The sequence below is a fragment of the Theropithecus gelada genome, chromosome 20 (genome assembly GCF_003255815.1).
Source record: "Theropithecus gelada isolate Dixy chromosome 20, Tgel_1.0, whole genome shotgun sequence".
NCBI lineage: Eukaryota > Metazoa > Chordata > Mammalia > Primates > Cercopithecidae > Theropithecus > Theropithecus gelada.
In genome coordinates, this window is record NC_037688.1 from 73,742,020 (window position 1) to 73,758,879 (window position 16,860).

General features: G+C 45.0%; 1 protein-coding gene across 5 annotated transcripts in view; it reads left to right on the plus strand.

Moving 5' to 3' along the window:
* The window catches only part of USP7 (ubiquitin specific peptidase 7), a 72,802-nt gene that overhangs the window by 16,913 nt on the left and 39,029 nt on the right, over positions 1-16,860 (plus strand). For 2 of the 5 annotated variants that reach the window (XM_025370180.1, XM_025370178.1), the window contains exon 1: positions 10,183-10,328. The exons of the other annotated variants lie outside the window; for them this stretch is intronic. Coding sequence is in view for 1 of the 2 variants with exons in the window: in XM_025370178.1 (XP_025225963.1) it covers positions 10,298-10,328 (31 nt within the window). In the remaining variant the exon portion in view is untranslated. Of the gene's footprint in view, positions 1-10,182; positions 10,329-16,860 lie in introns of those variants that run through there. 5 annotated transcript variants of the gene reach the window in all.

The following is a 16,860-nucleotide window of genomic DNA, read 5'->3' on the forward strand; positions in this document are numbered from 1 at the left end:
GCTCTGTGGGTGGAGCCTTCTGTGTGCTGGCAGATGGTTGAGTGGTGGAGTGTGAGTGGCTTTGTGGAGGCCGCCTCCTCATCTGCTGGCCTGTAGGGCTGGGGTACCGGCCAGTCACCAGACTGCTGGAGGTGTGCATTTGCCATGCCTGTGTGCTCTTCAGACTGTCAGTTCAGGTGTTCTAACTTTTTAGTTGGGTTGTGTCCAGCTGTTGAGGTTCGTGAACTCTTTATATATTTGAGATTCGAGTCTTCGTAAGATACACGATTTGCAAATATTTTCTCCTGGTCTGTAGCTTGTGTGTATTCTCTTAACAGCTTCTTTCTGGAGCAAATGTCCAAATATTTGCCCCACCCATCATGATGTTTTCCTGTATTTTCTTACAGTGTTATAGTTTTCCATTTCATTGTGAGCTACTTTTTATTTAAGGTGTGAGGTTTAGGTTGAGTGTCTTGTGGGGGAGGGGCTATAGAGTCCGGTTGTTCCATGGTTCCATGACTTTTGTTAGAGACTTTTTCCTTTGAATTGCTTTTGTACCTTTGTCAAAAATCAAATGGGATCTATTTCTGAACTCTTCCATTCTCCTCTGTCTGTTCCTTTGCCAGCAGTGCTGTCTTGATTATGGAAGCTTCATACGGGTAATGTGATTCCTCAATCTGTGCTGTTGTTTTTTAATTTTAATTTTAATTTTTGGAAATAGGGTCTCGCTATGTTGCCCAGGTTGGTTTCTGACTCCTGGCCTCAAGCAGTCTTCTTGCCTTGGCTTCCCAAAGTGCTGGGATTATAGTTTATGAGCCACCACACCCGGCGAATCTGTGTTACTCAGAATTGTTTTACCTACTCAATCTTTTATTGTTCCATATAAATATTAGAATCAGCTTGCCCATAGCTATTAAAAATCCTGCTTTTTAATTGGACTGTTTAAATGTATAGATTAATTTGGAGAGAACATCTTTACTGTGCTGTCTCCCAGTCTGTGGGCATGGTATGTCCCCAGTCTCAATGATTTTACCGCTTACGAACAGCTAGCATTCACAGTACATCACTAGTGCACAGAAATGTTCAAGGTGTCTGTTGGTTTATAGGTTGAACTGTTCCCCAAATCCCCACTACCCCATGAACAAATAAAACAAGATTTGCTTTGCTACTCTCTGGACAACTAGTCTTCCCAGGAACATATTTGCTTGTTTGTTTGTTTGTTTGAGACAGTGTCTTGCTGTGTTGCCCAAGCTGGAGTACAGTGGCGTGGTCTTGGCTCCCAGGTACAAATGATTCTTGTGCCTCAGCCTCCTAAGTAGCTGGGATTACAGGCATGCACCACCACACCTGGCTATTTTAAGGCGGAATTTCGCTCTTGTTGCCCAGGCTGGAGTGCAATGGCAGAATCTCGGCTCACTGCAACCTCCGCCTCCCAGGTTCAAGCAATTCTCCTATCTCAGCCTACCGAGTAGCTGGGATTACAGGCGCCCACCACCACACCCAGCTAATTTCTGTATTTTTAGTAGAGATGGGGTTTCATCATCTTGGTCAGGCTGGTCTTGAACTCCTGACCTCAGGTGATCCACCTGCCTCGGCCTCCCAAAGTGTTGGGATTTTAGGTGTGAGCCACCGTGCCCGGCCCACCTTGCTAATTTTTGTATTTTTAGTAGAGATGAGGTTTCACCATATTGGCCAGGCTGATCTCGGAACTCCTAACGCCATTCATGTGCCCCCCTCAACATCCCAAGTGCTGAGATTATAGGCATGAGCCACCGTGTCCAGCCGCCAGGAACTTTTCAAAATCCCTTTTTACTAGGTTTTCAAAAGATATGACAGCCCTTGAATTGCAGGTGTTCCATAAAAGTCTGCAATGGTCCCTTCTAAAGGAGATAAAAACCTGAATGGTGGTCTGTGTCTCTGGTGGCCTAGAGTAGACTGGCAGCCTGTGACATGGTGCAAAAGAAAAAAAAAATAGTTTTCTTTCTTTACTAGGTTGTTCCCGTTTGTGGTTTTATTCAAATAAAGAAGCCTGTTTGAAGTTGGTTATGTTTGACTAGTTTTAAAGGACTTAAATAAGCACAACCAAGAGTTTGTATAAAAATCTCTTTTCTACCTGTGACCTCATCCCTAGTCTCCAAACTGGCTTGTCTTTTCAAATAATTTTTGGGGAAAAACAGACATTTAAGAGAGGAAGCTACTAGTTAGTTGCCAAGGTGTAAACGGACCTTCCGGGCCACAAATAGCCCAGGCAATTCCTTTGTTCCAGGACTCTGGCCCCCTCCTGACTCCAGGCGGCAGCTGTTGTACCCCCTCTCTCAGCTGCCAAAGGGGTGTCAAGCCTCAGCCAGTATTTTGGCTGTGCTGTTTTTTGCACCGCTGTTGCCATGTGTATTTTTGCTTTTGTTTTAAGGGTAATACATATCCCCGGAAACATTCAAACATGCAAGCAAAAAGGCAAGAAGGAGAGATTGTGTTCCTCAGAGGGAACTACCATTATATACTTGATGTATTATGGATATGGTCCCAGTTCATTCTTTTTTGATTGTTTTTTAATTTTAGAGACGGGGGTCTCCCTATGTTTGCCCAGGCTGGTCTTGAACTCCTGGATACTGCCTCCCCTGCACCTTATAGTTTTTAAAACCGAATTATTGTAGAATAAGCAATAAAATAAATGTAATAGAGAATTGAAATTTTAAACACCAAAATGTTTTCCTGTAAAAACTTAAACTTATGTTTAATTTAAAGTTGTGCCTCTGCAGGAAGCACTGTTTGTGTTTATCCCTGGGCATGAGTGCTCATTTTCTTGGGGAATGGGTTTTTGTGGTAACATTTCAAAATGAGTGAAAGGACAATCAGCATTTTGGTTTGATACATACTGCCTTTGGGAAGGACAATTTGACTCTAGAAAAGTGTGTTCCTGCCAGCCATTTGACACTACCCATATGCTAGACCTTCAGTACCAGTGAGCATCTCCATTGCTTTTCACCATTAATCTAGCAGAGGAAGAGTGGTATCCCATGGTGACGAGGGAAGTGGAGCCTGTTGGTTAGTCCTTTGTGTTTCTCATGGCATTGGGGCCTTGCATTCTCGGTGTTAATCCTTTGGCTCTTGTGTGTCACAGATCCCCATCCAGGTGGTGGCATCCCTTGCCCTACCGCGTCTGTGCAGCTTGGTTCTGGCCACGCGTGCTGCGACTGCCTTCCAACAGCACTTGCATTGTGCTGCACAGTTGAGCAGATAATCCTGTTTCTTTTGTGGAACAAACCATACATGTATAGAAGCAGAACAGGCATAATTATAAGCTCTTTACTTGTGCTGTATTTTAAACTCCTCTCGGTGCGCAACACAGCATTGAAACCAATCATCAGTGTTTGGACAGGCATTTTTGGTAGTTAGGATGATCTCTAGGGAACAGATGATTTTACATAATGAAGCTAAACTGAAAGCTCCAAACAAATAGTTTTATTTAAGGATCACATATTATATGTGGCCTTCTTTGGGGCTTGGTTTTCATATAGCTAATTTACATCAGGATTATTTCAGCATATAGAGCAAACCGTCAGATTTTAATATAGTAGGTCCACTTTGAACACTCAGGCTCCACTGCCTTAAAGCTAGGTGGGTAGCTGACCTCAGGGCCCACAGTGGCTGAAAAGGCATAGGACTGAAGGCAACCTAGTTTAGTAGGATAGGACTGTCCCCTGGAGGTGGCTTTCCAGCCAGCCTAATGAGGGTGCATAGTTTTATACACTCCAAATAACTGGAGTGTATAAAATCACAAAGTGGCTGGACGTGGTGTCTCATGTCTGTAACCCCAACACTTTGGAGGCCGAGCTGGGAGATTGCTTGAGGCCGGGAGTTAAAGACCAGCCTGGACAACATAGTGAGACCCAATCTCTACAAAAAATACAGAAACTAGCTGAGTGTGGTCATGTGCACCTGTAGTCCCAGCTACTTGGGAGGTTGAGGTGGGAGGATTGCTTGAGCCTGGGAGGTCGAGGCTACAGTGAGCCGTGGTGGCACCACTGCACTCCAGCCTGCCCAACAGAGGGAGACCCTGTCTCAAAAATAAATAAGCCAGAAGCCAAAAATTGTTAATAAGACCAGAGGGATTCAGAGTTATTTAGGAGGGCCCTGTTTTAGAGTACACAGGGATCTGTTTTGACAGGCTGGGTTGAGGTGTGGGTGTTCAGATCCTCACAGTCCTGCAGAACAGCAGAGGAGCTTGTAGGGAGACCCCTAGCATGTGATAAGGGTGGGACAAACCCTACTGCTGTGATATTTGGCAAGGGCTGGCGCCAAGATTCCCATGCTGGGGCTGTCTCAGGTCCGATAGAGCTCTCCACTGGGCATCCTAGTCACCCGGCGTGTCCCAGTACCTCCCAAGGACACAGATGGCTTCCGGTTCATTGGGTGGAACACCTGCTGGGAGGGAACATTTTAGAGTAAAGTTAAGAATCCTTATCATGGCCTTCAAGGCCCTCCACAGCCTTGGCCCTGCCCACCTTCCACTTGCCACCCATCCCCTTCCCACTGCCCTGTTCCTGTTCCTGTTGCGGTTTGCTCTACCTGAAAGGTACTTCTCCATCTCTGGCTGGCAGGCTCCTTACACTCTGTGCTTGCCATCCAGTTGTCTCCTCCTTCATGACTAAGGGACATGAACCAGTCCTGTGGCTGTCACTGTGTGCCGTTTGCCCTCTGTTGCAGTGATCACCAAGGGACTTGCCTCCCACTTATTAGTGAGCCCCAGGAGACCAGGGGGTGTGTCTGCCCAGTTCGCTACCGAACCCTGGACCCAGCCATGCTTGTGGCACATACAAGTTACTGAACATGTTGGTTGACCTGCGAGAAGTGGGTGGGCTCTGCCGAACTGCAGCCGGAGATACATGCCTTTACCCCTCAGGCCCTTCCTGCTTGGAAAAGTAGCATATTATTAGTCTACAGAATCAAGTGTCGTTTTTGTTAAGAGTTGTTAACTGCAGGCTGAAGGATATGTAGGGTATGTCCACAGTTAAGGCGATGCGTGAAATCCTAGCTAATGGTAACAGCTTAGAAAGGCGCTTTCGGCGTTATTTTTGAGCATAGTTGAATTTTCCCACTTAGGATCATGTTCTGGAATTGGCTCCTTCCAAGAGGTTTCAGGTGCTCAGTCAGGCACAGAGGGCATGAGGGCTGGGAAGTATTTGGGGGGGGTCCTCATGGCCCCATGGGCAGGGTGGTCTTTGTGAGTGGGGCAGCAGCTTGTTGGCAGACAAGGGCAGTGTGGCCTGGCCAGCACCTATCACTTTCCAACCAGTGACTAGAAGGGGTGGTGAACCTTGAGTCCCTGAGTGCTGGACGAGAAGAAGGGTCCTGGGGTGGGAGGAGAGAGAATTCTTTCCTGCTATTCCTGACTTTATTGTATCCTATTATGACCTTCACCCCCACTTGATTACCTGGAATATATACAGTGTATAGATATATAGATATAAGCAGTTCTCCTGCCTTAGCCTCCCGAGTAGCTTGGATTACAGGTGTGCGCCACCATATCCGGCTAAATATTCCAGGACCCTACCTGAAGCCAGCTTGAGCTTCACCTAGGAGAGGCCTCGCAGAGGGGATTGAGCTCACTCCACAGCCTCTGATCTTTCCCACTCCCTGGAATGTCCAGAAGATGGCTGTCAGGAGCTTCTTAGGGAGTGTGGTAACTCCGTATTTTTTGGCAGCCACCATCATCCCTGTTTCTGTGGATGCCTTGGGAGCTCACAGGCTCTCACCTCTCCCTTCCTGATGCAGGGGGTCATTGCTCTAACTGCCCCACCTCCTGCCCTGGGTTGCCTGGTCCCAAGGTAACCCCTGCCCTTCACTCTGATCAGCAGCCCTGATGGTGGCGTTCAGCTTCTTGGACGTTCCTAGTACACCTTTTGCCTCTTGCTGTGTTCCAGAAGCCGAAGAGTTCTCCTCAACACTGTGCTGGAGGCTGGTCCTGCGCTGGAGCTGGCCAGAGCATTTGGCGGTGTTCTGGTTCTTGGATAAATGTGTTGACATTTGTCATTGGACAAAGCATGGTTAGCCACTTGCAGAGACCAGATTTGTATATGACCTGGTTATAGGATGCGTAGACAGGTGACCTGGCTATAGGATGCGTAGATAGGCAGCAGGATGGGAGCCACAGCACAGGCAGTTTGTGAGAGCATCATTTGGAGTAGCAAAAATAAAATAAAGAAAAAACCTGGATGTAAACAGTCCTTTTTTTTTGGAGACAGAGTCTTGCTGTCACCCAGGCTGGAGTGCATTGGTGTGATCTCAGCTCACTGCAACCTCTGCCTCCCTGATTCAAGCGATTCTCATGCCTCAGCCTCCCAAGTAGCTGGGATTACAGGCATGCGTCACAATGCCTGGCTGTTTTGTGTTTTTAGTAGAGATGGGGTTTCACCATGCTGGCCAGGCTGGTCTTGAACTCCTGACCTTATGTGATCTGCCTGGCTTGGTCTCCCAAAGTGCTGCTGGGATTGATTACAGGTGTGAGCCACTGGACCCAGCCTGGAAAGTCTTTTTTTTTTTTTTTTTTTTAAAGATGGAGTCTCGCTCTGTCACCCAGGCTGGAGTGCAGTGGCGCAATCTCAGCTCACTGTAAGCTCCGCCTCCTGGGTTCACGCCATTCTGCTGCCTCAGCCTCCCGAGTAGCTGGGACTACAGTTGCCCGTCACCACGCCCACCTAATTTTTTATATTTTTAGTAGAGTTAGGGTTTCACCATATTAGCCAGGATGGTCTCGATCTCCTGACCTCGTGATCCGCCCGCCTCGGCCTCCCAAAGTGCTGGGATTACAGACATGAGACACCACGCCCGGCCGGAAACAGTTTTCATTAGGGGAGTGGTTGATAAATCATGACAATGTTTGGAGTTACTATACTTACCCACGTAATATGAATAGTATATGTGTGTTTTCCTTCATGAGAAAAAGTGCATGCACAATGTACATAATATGTACATATGAACATTACATTGAGAATGCCTGGAGGCGAAACATTCATGGTTTCCTTCATGTTAGCACTCAGGGAAGGCCAGTTCCTTTCTCCTTATTCGTGTCTGCATTGTTGCTAGCTAACATTTGCTTGCTTGTGTTTTCTTCTTTCAGAACTCAAAAGTAGAAATAAACATGAAACCAGGACCAGTCAAATATTTTCATAGCAGCTTTATTTGTAAATTTCCTCTATCTGGAAAGGACCTAGATGTCAGCAAGTGAATGGTCAAATGGGGGTCCATCCCTGCCATGATATCCTACATAACAGTGAAAAGGAGCAACTTATTCCACACTGTGTCCATTTATATAGCATTGGTGAAGTGACAAGATCCCAGAGATGCAGAACATATGAGGGTTGCCAGGGATGATGGGGGAGCATGCACGCCGGGGTGGGTGGTCATAACAGGGCCACTGGAGGGATCCTTGTGGTGTTGGAACTGTTCAGGATCTTAACTGTGGGGGTGGCGGACACAAAAATCTACACATAAAATAAAATTGCAGAGAACTAAATACGTGTAAATGTGGAGAAATCTTCATTGGGTTGGTGGGTTACATCAGGACCCTGGCTGTTGATACTGCAGGGTAGTTTTGCAAAGTGAAGCTGTAAGGGGAAACTAGGAAAAGGGTATATGATCTCTCTCTGTCCCATGGTGTTAATGGGGGAACTGGTTCCAGTACCCTCTCAGGTATCAAAATCCACAGATGCTCAAATCTTCCTCATACAAAACAGTGTGGTATTTGCATATAATCACACATCTTCCTGTATAGTTTAAATTATCTCTAGGTTGCTTATAATATCTAATACAGTGTAAATGCTATGTAAATAGTTGGTAGACTGTTGTTTTGGGAATAATGACAAGGAAAAAAAAATCTGTACATGTTTAGTACAGACTCTCTCCCCCCATTTTTTTTTTTTTTTTTTTGAGACGGAGTCTTGCTCTGTCGCCCAGGCTGGAGTGCAGTGGCAGGATCTTGGCTCACTGCAAACTCTGCTTCCTGGGTCCACGCCATTCTCCTGCCTCAGCCTCCCAAGTAGCTGGGACTACAGGTGACCACCACCACCACGCCTGGCTAAGTTTTTGTATTTTTAGTAGAGACGGGGTTTCACTGTGTTAGCCAGATTGGTCTCGATCTCCTGACCTCTTGATCTGCCTGCCTCGGCCTCCCAAAGTGCTGGGATTACAGGCTTGAGCCACCGAGCCCGGCTGGTCTTGATCTCTTGACCTCGTGATCCACCCACCTCGGCCTCCCAAAATGCTGGGATTACAGGCGTGAGTCACTGCACCCGGCACCCCGAGTATTTTTGATATGCAGTTTGTTGAATCCACAGATATGGAAGACTGACTGTATTGTTTCTTTTTTTTTTTTTTTTTTTTTGAGACAGAGTCTTGCTCTGTTGCCCAGGCTGAGTGCAGTGGTGTGATCTCCACTCTCTGCAAGCTGTGCCTCCTGGGTTCATGCCATTCTCCTGTCTCAGCCTCCCGAGTAGCTGGGACTACAGGCGCCCGCCACCACGCCCGGCTAATTTTTTGTATTTTTAGTAGAGACAGGGTTTCACCGTGTTAGCCAGGATGGTTTCGATCTCCTGACCTCGTGATCTGCCCACCTCGGCCTCCCAAAGTGCTGGGATTACAGACATGTGCCACTGTGCCCGGCCGACTATATTATTTCTTAAGACTATATGTGAATCCACAGTTATCTCAAAGTTTAATCAAGAAAAGTTTAATCAAGTCAGTATAGTATGGTGTAGTAGCAGTCCTACAGGAATCCAGGTTATTTTGGGAATATCCATATTTAAAAGCATATGTAGTCAAAGAACTTCAGCCGCCTTGGAGTGTCATGCCTGTTTGCTTAGGACTTTTCCATTCTTCTTGCCTAGGTCCTCTTGTGGCAGTGCCTGTGCTAGTCGAGCTGTGACCCTGGTCTGGTGACATAGGATATTCTGCCCTACCTTACCCTGGGGCCGGTGACGATTACCTGAGAATTGTACAAGGCCTGGCACATAATAGGGGCTCATTGGAGTTACTGATTGATGAAATACTTAAGCAGATGGTAGTTCCTTCTCATGTGGTCAGTATTTTCTCTCCCCTTCCTGCCCCCACATAGATGCAAGCTCCCCAGATTGGCGGCAAGTCTCCTGAGCAATTCTCCTGTCCACTTGTCTCCTGCCATCTGTGTGGAAAGTGTTTTGTGTTTCAGCTCCCAAACTGCTTTTTTGTCTGCCTTGAATTGCTTGAGAATTTAAGCCATGCTCTATATAGGTACATAATGCTAACATTTTTACGTTTCTGTTTTTTTAATAGCCTATTTAAGAGACAGGGTCTTAAATAGGCAATAGGTCTTAATAGGTAGAGGCTCACTGCAGCCTTTACCTCCCACCTCAACCTCCCAAGTGGTTGGGATTACAGGTGTGCACCACTACACCCAACTGATTTTTTTTTTTTTTTTTTTGAGACAGAGTCTTACTCTGTCGCCCAGGTTGGAGTGCAATGGCGCGATCTTGGTTCACTGCAACCTCTGCCTCCCGGGTTCAAGTGATTCTCCTGCCTCAGCCTCCCGAGTAGTAGCTGGGATTACAGGCATGAGCCACCACGTCTGGCTAAGTTTTGTATTTTTAGTAGAGATGGGGTTTTGCCATGTTGGCCAGGCTGGTCTCAAACTTCTGGCCTCAGGTGATCTGCCGGCCTCAGCCTCCGAAAGTGCTGGGATTACAGGCGTGAGCCACCATGCCTGGCCCAAATTGCGTATCTTATAAACAAACTAGTTGATACACGTTGTTTCCGGTTAATCCTTTTTTAAAAAGACAGGGTCTCACTGTGTTGCCCAGGCTAAAGGGATCTTCCTGCCTCAGGGTCCTAAGTGCCTGAGATTCCTCCTGCTTCTTAGGCTGAGAGGGCATTCTACTTTGCCTTTTAAAAATTAGCTTTTAATTTTGGAGTAATTCTAGATGTACAGAAAAGTTGCAAAGTTACGACAGAGCTCCTGTGTGCCCCCCACTGACAATTTATATCACCAGTGTGAGTTTGTCACAGCCAAGGAACTGACATTGGTGTGTTACTGTTAACCAAACCCATTATTTCAGGATTTCACCAGTTTTTCCATTAATATCGTCTTTCTCTTGCTGGACTGCCTTATCTAAATTGAGGTTGCTTGAATATGTTTCTGGTCCTAAAGACAAGGCTTTTGTGGGATGCTTTAAAAAATAAAAAAGAATGCTGAGGTAGAGCTCCTAGAGATTCTATGCAGTCACTCTGATGTGGGTGAGAGAACTCCCCCATCCCCCAGCAGACGCCACTGCAGAGCCATGCAGAGATGGCTGGGAACCACAGGCTTGGGCTCGAAGGTGAGTCAGGTTTTCAGGTTGGGCTCCTTATGCTGGTGATGGATGGAGATAAACTATACTGACATGTCTAACCAGACTTCTGAAGTGTATTTTGGGCTATAAATCAAGAAACTATATGTATCAGTAAACTTTATATCTTTAAATTTATGTGTATCTTTAAGGTTATATTAGTAAACATTATATAAAGATCCCTGATTTCTCATTTACCTCTGTTTTAAGTCATACATTTAAATGAGTTCAGTGTGGGGAGAGGAGATGAGAGGTGAAGAGAGGATCATGCAGAAGCCAGAGGGAGTTCATGGTGAACTGATGGGGGTGGGGTGAGATGGGCTGTAGGGCGCCATGCGAGCCACCCAGAGACCAGGCATTGGCCCGTACGTGTCTGCCGTAATAACAGAGCTGTACTTTTGATCACTAGGCTGTCACTAGTGGAAGGATCTGGGGGGCTGAGTGGAGACACCTGTGGCTCAGAGGCTGTGCTGAATCTTCATGGACAAGGCACCACCTGGTGGCAGGACATGGACTCAGTTTCAACATACCAGGGTTTTATTGTGTTCCCAACCCCTGCCCCCTGCCAGCTTTTTGGGGGAGGATTGATACATCTTTGTGAAGTGACAGAAAATATCAAAGCCAGCCAATTGGAATCTTGCTTATTCTGATCTGTTATCTCAGGAGTGAGATTCGGATGCTGAAGTGGTCTACCTAACTTCTATAGCGGTTGGGAGGTGTTCTCTGGGGGGTAGCAGTTCTGTGTTATGACATCACAAATGGAATTCAGGGGGAGGAAAGTAGGGTATAGGCGTAAGTGCCCAGTAGAGCAGGTGGAAATATAGGTCCTGCAACTAGCCAGGGAGCCTACTTGGTGTTTCTAAAACATATTTTCTGCCTTTTCTTATACATATTGTGTTAAAAGGCCTAGCAGTCACGAATAATGGAGACTGTCTTCTATTTCTGGGTGGGGTGTGCATATTATGGGATGGTAATGGCTTTATTTCCTACAGACGTTTTTCATCCAGGGCCTGTCTGTTTGACATTGCACATTGTCACTCGTGTTTGCCAAACATGTCCCCAGTCTTATTTGAGATAATTTTGTGTCAAAAATAGTGCGTCGTGGCTGATGCCTGTAATCCCAGCACTTTGGGAGGCCGAGGTGGGCAGATCACCTGAGGTCAGGAGTTCAACACTAGCCTGGCCAACATAGTGAAACCCCATCTTTACAAAAATACGGAAAAATTTTAGCCGGGCATGATGGCAGGTGCCTGTAATCCCAGCTACTCAGGAGGCTGAGGTGAGAGAATCACTTGAACCCAGGAGGCTTGAACCCAGAAGGTTGCAGTGAGCCGAGATCACGCTATTCCACTCCAGCCTGGGTGATAGAACGAGACTCTGTCTCAAAAAAAAAAAAAAAAAAAAAAAAAAAAAAGCCTTAGCTCAAGTGTTTGGCCAAATCAGTCCCCATGTCTTAAAAACTTCCAAAAAGGTGGGATATAACACTTGGTATTACGTCACTCTTACATGGCAGTAAATATATGTGCACACCAATCTCGAACGTCTGTCTTGAACAACAAAAGAAGGCAGCCTCATTGTTTAGGCTATTTCTAGAAGCCTAGTACAGATTTTTTTGTGTGTGGCTATCCTGTGCTTTCATCATTTACTTCTGGACCAGGGATTTACCATGTCTTAATTAAAATTTTAATCCTCTTGCAGAACTAACTCATTTATGAGGAGCTTTTAAAAATGGGATCTCCTGCCCCTGGGAGCTGGGCTGGAATCACCTTGGCGGCTGCTTGGACACCCATAGGGCTGTTGGTGGCCAGACCCATGCCTCATGTACTCAGTGGCCAACCAGTGGCCCTTTGCCATTTCACAGCCACTGGCCTTGACTGCTTTCTCTGCGCCTGTCAGGTGGAAAAGGGCAGACTGGCCAAACCAACTCAGATGTGTTAATTTGGATGTAAAAGATGGGGTCTTGCTCAGAGTCTGTTGCAACCGCAGAGCTCTACTTTGCTTTTTCAAGGCCAACTGCAGAGTAGCCCTTACTTCACACTAGAACAATGTCAGAAAATAATAGGCTTTCTTTAGACATCACACTACAGTTAATCCCACTGCTGAAAAATGGGGGGTAGAGCTTACACATTTCCCCCACCCCAACCTGTAAGATATTATGCGCTCTTGAATTGATCTTGGTTTTTACTATTGCTGTAACTTTTAGAGACAATGCAGTCTCTCTGAAGTCACCCAGACAAGCCCTTCTTTGAGCTCTAATCTGAATTCACTTGTGTCTCAGTCTGATTTCACTAGACCTCATGAAACCATAACCTGTACCTCAGAATTACAGAGCAGTTGTAGAGTTCACTTATTTTCCATCCTTTAGACTGCTTACACTTACATATGATCCTGATTTTAGACATGAAGTTTTATGTACAGAAAATGAGCCCTCATTTTTGCATCCATGCATTAAAACCATGTTTTAAAGCAACTGTCGTAGGATAAGTTTGAAGCAAGGAAATTAAAAGTACTAGGTGTACCCCTAGCAAATTACTTTTAAGATTTATAGACCAGGTGTGGTGTCTCATCCCTGTAATCTTGGTACTTTGGGAGGCCACGGCTGGCGGATCACTTGAGGTCATGAGTTTGAGACCAGCCTGGCCAACATGGTGAAACCCTGTCTCTACTAAAAATACAAAAATTAGCTGGGTGTGGTGGCACACGGCTGTAATCCTAGCTACTTGGGAGGCTGAGGCAGGAGGATCACTTGAACCCAGGAGATGGAGGCTGCAGTGAACTGAGATCACCCCACTGCATTCCAGCGTGGGAGACAGAGGAAGACTCCATCTCAAAAAAAAAAAAATAGTCCAGGCAGGGTGGTACATGCCTGTATTCCCAGCATTTTGGGAGGCTGAGAGGGTGAGAGGGGTGGATTGCTTGAGTCCAGTTCAAGACCAGCCTGGGCAACACTGTGAAATCTTGTCTCTTTAAGGGGGGAAAAAAAAATTGTAGCACTTACACATAGTGTGAGTGTGTGCATATACAGTGAAGAAACTCTAGGTTGCTTCTGTGTAACCCTAATCTCTAGTAGGTTCTTATGTATCCTCCTGCTGTTTCTGTATACATCTTTTGAATTTTGTAAAGGGAAATATGAAATTACATGTTTCTATTTCAACACAGCTCTCTCCTTTTATAACAGAGGTTGTATGTGATACGTATTGCTTGGTACCTGAATTTTTTTGTTTTTAATAGACATGGGAATCTCACTATATTGCCCACGATGGTCTTGGACTCCCTGACTCCTGCGATCGTCCCATTCTGGCCTCCCACAAGTGCTGGGAGCCACCATGCTTGGCTAAATTTTTTTTTTAACATTCCATTGGGAGGTTGGCGCAGTGGCTCTTGAGTGTAATCCCAGCACTTTGAGAGGCCATGGCGGGTGGATCACTTGAGGTCAGGAGTTCGAGACCAGCCTGACCAACAATGAAACCCTGTCTCTACTAAAAATACAAAATTAGCCAAGCGTGATGGTGCACACTTGTAATCCCAACCACTTGGGAGACCGAAGCAGGAGAACCGCTGGAACCCCTGAGGCCAAGTTTGCGGTGAGCCGAGATCGTGCCACTGCACTCCAGCCTGGGCAACAAGGGCGAAACTGCATCTTTAAAAAAAAAAAAAAAAATCCATTGGAATTTGCCATAATTTATTTAATAGGCCTTCATAAGTTTTTTTCCCTATTCAGTTAATATATAAATATATTTTTAAGTTTAAATATACATGTTACCTCTTTAAAAATTTCCAACTTTAAATATCACAGATAAGGCACTAGCCTGCTTTGTCCATCCCCAGCCCCGTTCCCTTCTTGCCCCCTCCACTTTATAGGGCCAGTCACTGTCCTTGGTTTACAATTTATACATCTTATAAAACTTTTTAAAGGTTTGATGTAGTTCTAGGAAACTGAATGTGGGTGAAAGACATTTCAGAGTACCTGATTTTTCTTTTTTTAAATTGAGCATGTATGTTTGATTTAGAGCATTTGAGCTAGTTAAGAATCAGCAAAAAGACATTTTTCCTTCTCTTCATCCTTTCTCTTGAGTGTACATCTGAGTTCCTTTCCTTAACCCTCTTCCACAGTATTTCTGTCAAGGCATGATGGTCTAGGGACTAGTTTAGAAGTATGTGTATATGTTTTCAGAAATAAGCTTTAAAAAAATAATAAATTGAGATGAGGTCTCACTGTGTTTCCCTGGTTGCTCTCAAACTCCTGGACTCAAGCAGTTCTCTCACTTTGGCCTCCCAAAGTGCTAGGATTATAGGCAATGAGCCACTGGTTGGACCGGAAATAACTTTTAAGCCATCATTAATTAAGTGTATCTATTAAAAGACTGTCAAGATTGAAATTGATCTTTAATGTCTTAATCTTAAATGTCTGGGTGGTAATACCTGTTTCTTGGTATTTTGAATGTTTTGAGATGCTTGAGTGATGGAGAGTACCATTTTATTCAGGAATGATTGGAGAGGCTTATGATGTAATCTTAAGCATTAGGGTTTTGGAGAGTTCCTAAAGGGGGAAGTGAGTGTGCGCTGTCCATGGTGCTGAATCAGATTGCATGCTGGTTCGAATGGCAGAAAAGCTCTGAAATTGTGAAGGCCACCCACACACACAACTACCTGACTGTTAAAAAGCTCATCTCCTGTCTGCAGTTGAGATTCCTAATTTCTGTTGGTGTCCGATGCACCAGGGAAAGCCGACTGTGTAGGCAACCGTGGGGCCAGCATTAGTTGCAGTGAGCTGTTCTAATATGTGGAAGAACAAATTGATTTAAATGGGACGTGTGAAGCTAGGTAAAACCTAAAAGTCCTGTTGTGATTATTCTGCTTGTAGAATAACCATCTGTGTCAGTGTGAGAAATCTATGCTTTAAAATTAATGAAAAGTGATTGGAATGTTGTTGTAATTTACACCTTATTTGCCAGTTGTAACTTAAAATGTTTTGAATCCCAACTTGAGTTATATGTGTTTTTCAGCCCAAGCATTTAGCACGCATTTAGAGTGATCAGTTTTATGCTTTCCTAAATACTTTACATAATCCAGGCTCTTTACATAATTATACAGTAATCGTCCACTGACACCTTGAGGATGATGATTTGATGTTTTAAGACACTGGCATGGGTGGGCGATCCCAGCACTTTGGGAGGCCAAGGTGGGTGGATCACTTGAGGCCAGGAGTTTGAGACCAGTTGACCAACATGGTGAAACCACATCACTACTAAAAATACAAAATTATCTGGGCGTGGTGGCACGTGCTTGTAATCCCAGCTACTCCAAAGGTTGAGACAGGAGAATAGTTTGAACCCGAAAGGCAGAGGTAGCAGTGAGCTGAGATTGTGCCACTGCAATCCAGCCTGGGGAACAGAGTGAGACTGTCTCAAAAAAAAAAAAAAAAAAAGATACTGGCATGTGTTCATGATGAAAAAGTTTAAAATAATTTGTTTTAATATATACCATTTGCATATGTTCAGTAATCTTCACAACAAAATTGCCTGTAGAATTGTTTGTAATTACTAGGAAACCTGTAGTAAAATAATGACTTTCCACAACAATTAGATACAGGTTCTTTATGCTGATTAGCTATTGTAAAGTAAGAACTACCTAAGGAATTTTTTTTTTTTTTTTGAGACTGAGTCTCACTCTGTCGGCCAGGCTGGAGTGCAATGGCACGATCTTGGTTCATCGCAGCCTCTGCCTCCTGGGTTCAAGTGATTTTCATTCCTCAGCCTGCTGAGTAGCTGGGATTACAGGTATGCACCACCACACCCAGCTAATTTTTGCATTTCTAGTAGAGATGGGGTTTCACCATGTTGGCCAGCCTGGTCTCGAACTCCTGGCTTCAGATGATCCATCCGCCTTGGCCTCCCAAAATGCTAGGATTACAGGCATGAGCCACCATGCCTGGCCTACGTAAGAGATTTTACATAAAAAGTTTTGTGCAGAATATCATTGCAAAGAAAGCAAATTATAGTGTAGTATAGCATGTTTCCAAATTCCATTTAGTGTTTTGAAATAACAGAAGTTTGTATTTAGTAAACATTAGTATAAATATTTTTTGGATTAGAATGAACCTTTACTGTGCTACAATTGAATTTTTTTTTTTTTTTTTTTTTTGAGACGGAGTCTCGCTCTGTCACCCAGGCTGGAGTGTAGTGGCGCGATCTCGGCTCACTGCAAGCTCCACTTCCCGAGTTCATGCCATTCTCCTGCCTCAGCCTCCTGAGTAGCTGGAACTACATGCGCTCGCCACCATGCCCGGATAATTTTTTTGTGTGTTTTTAGTAGAGACGGAGTTTCACCGTGTTAGCCAGGATGGTCTCGATCTCCTGACATCGTGATCCGCCTGCCTCGGCGTCCCAAAGTGCTGGGATTACAGGCGTGAGCCACCGTGCCCAGCCACAATTGGAATTTATTAATGATTAGGCAATATCAAAAGTATAAGTTTATATTTTGCTTATTCCATTAAAGCCATGAATGTGAAACCCATGGAATT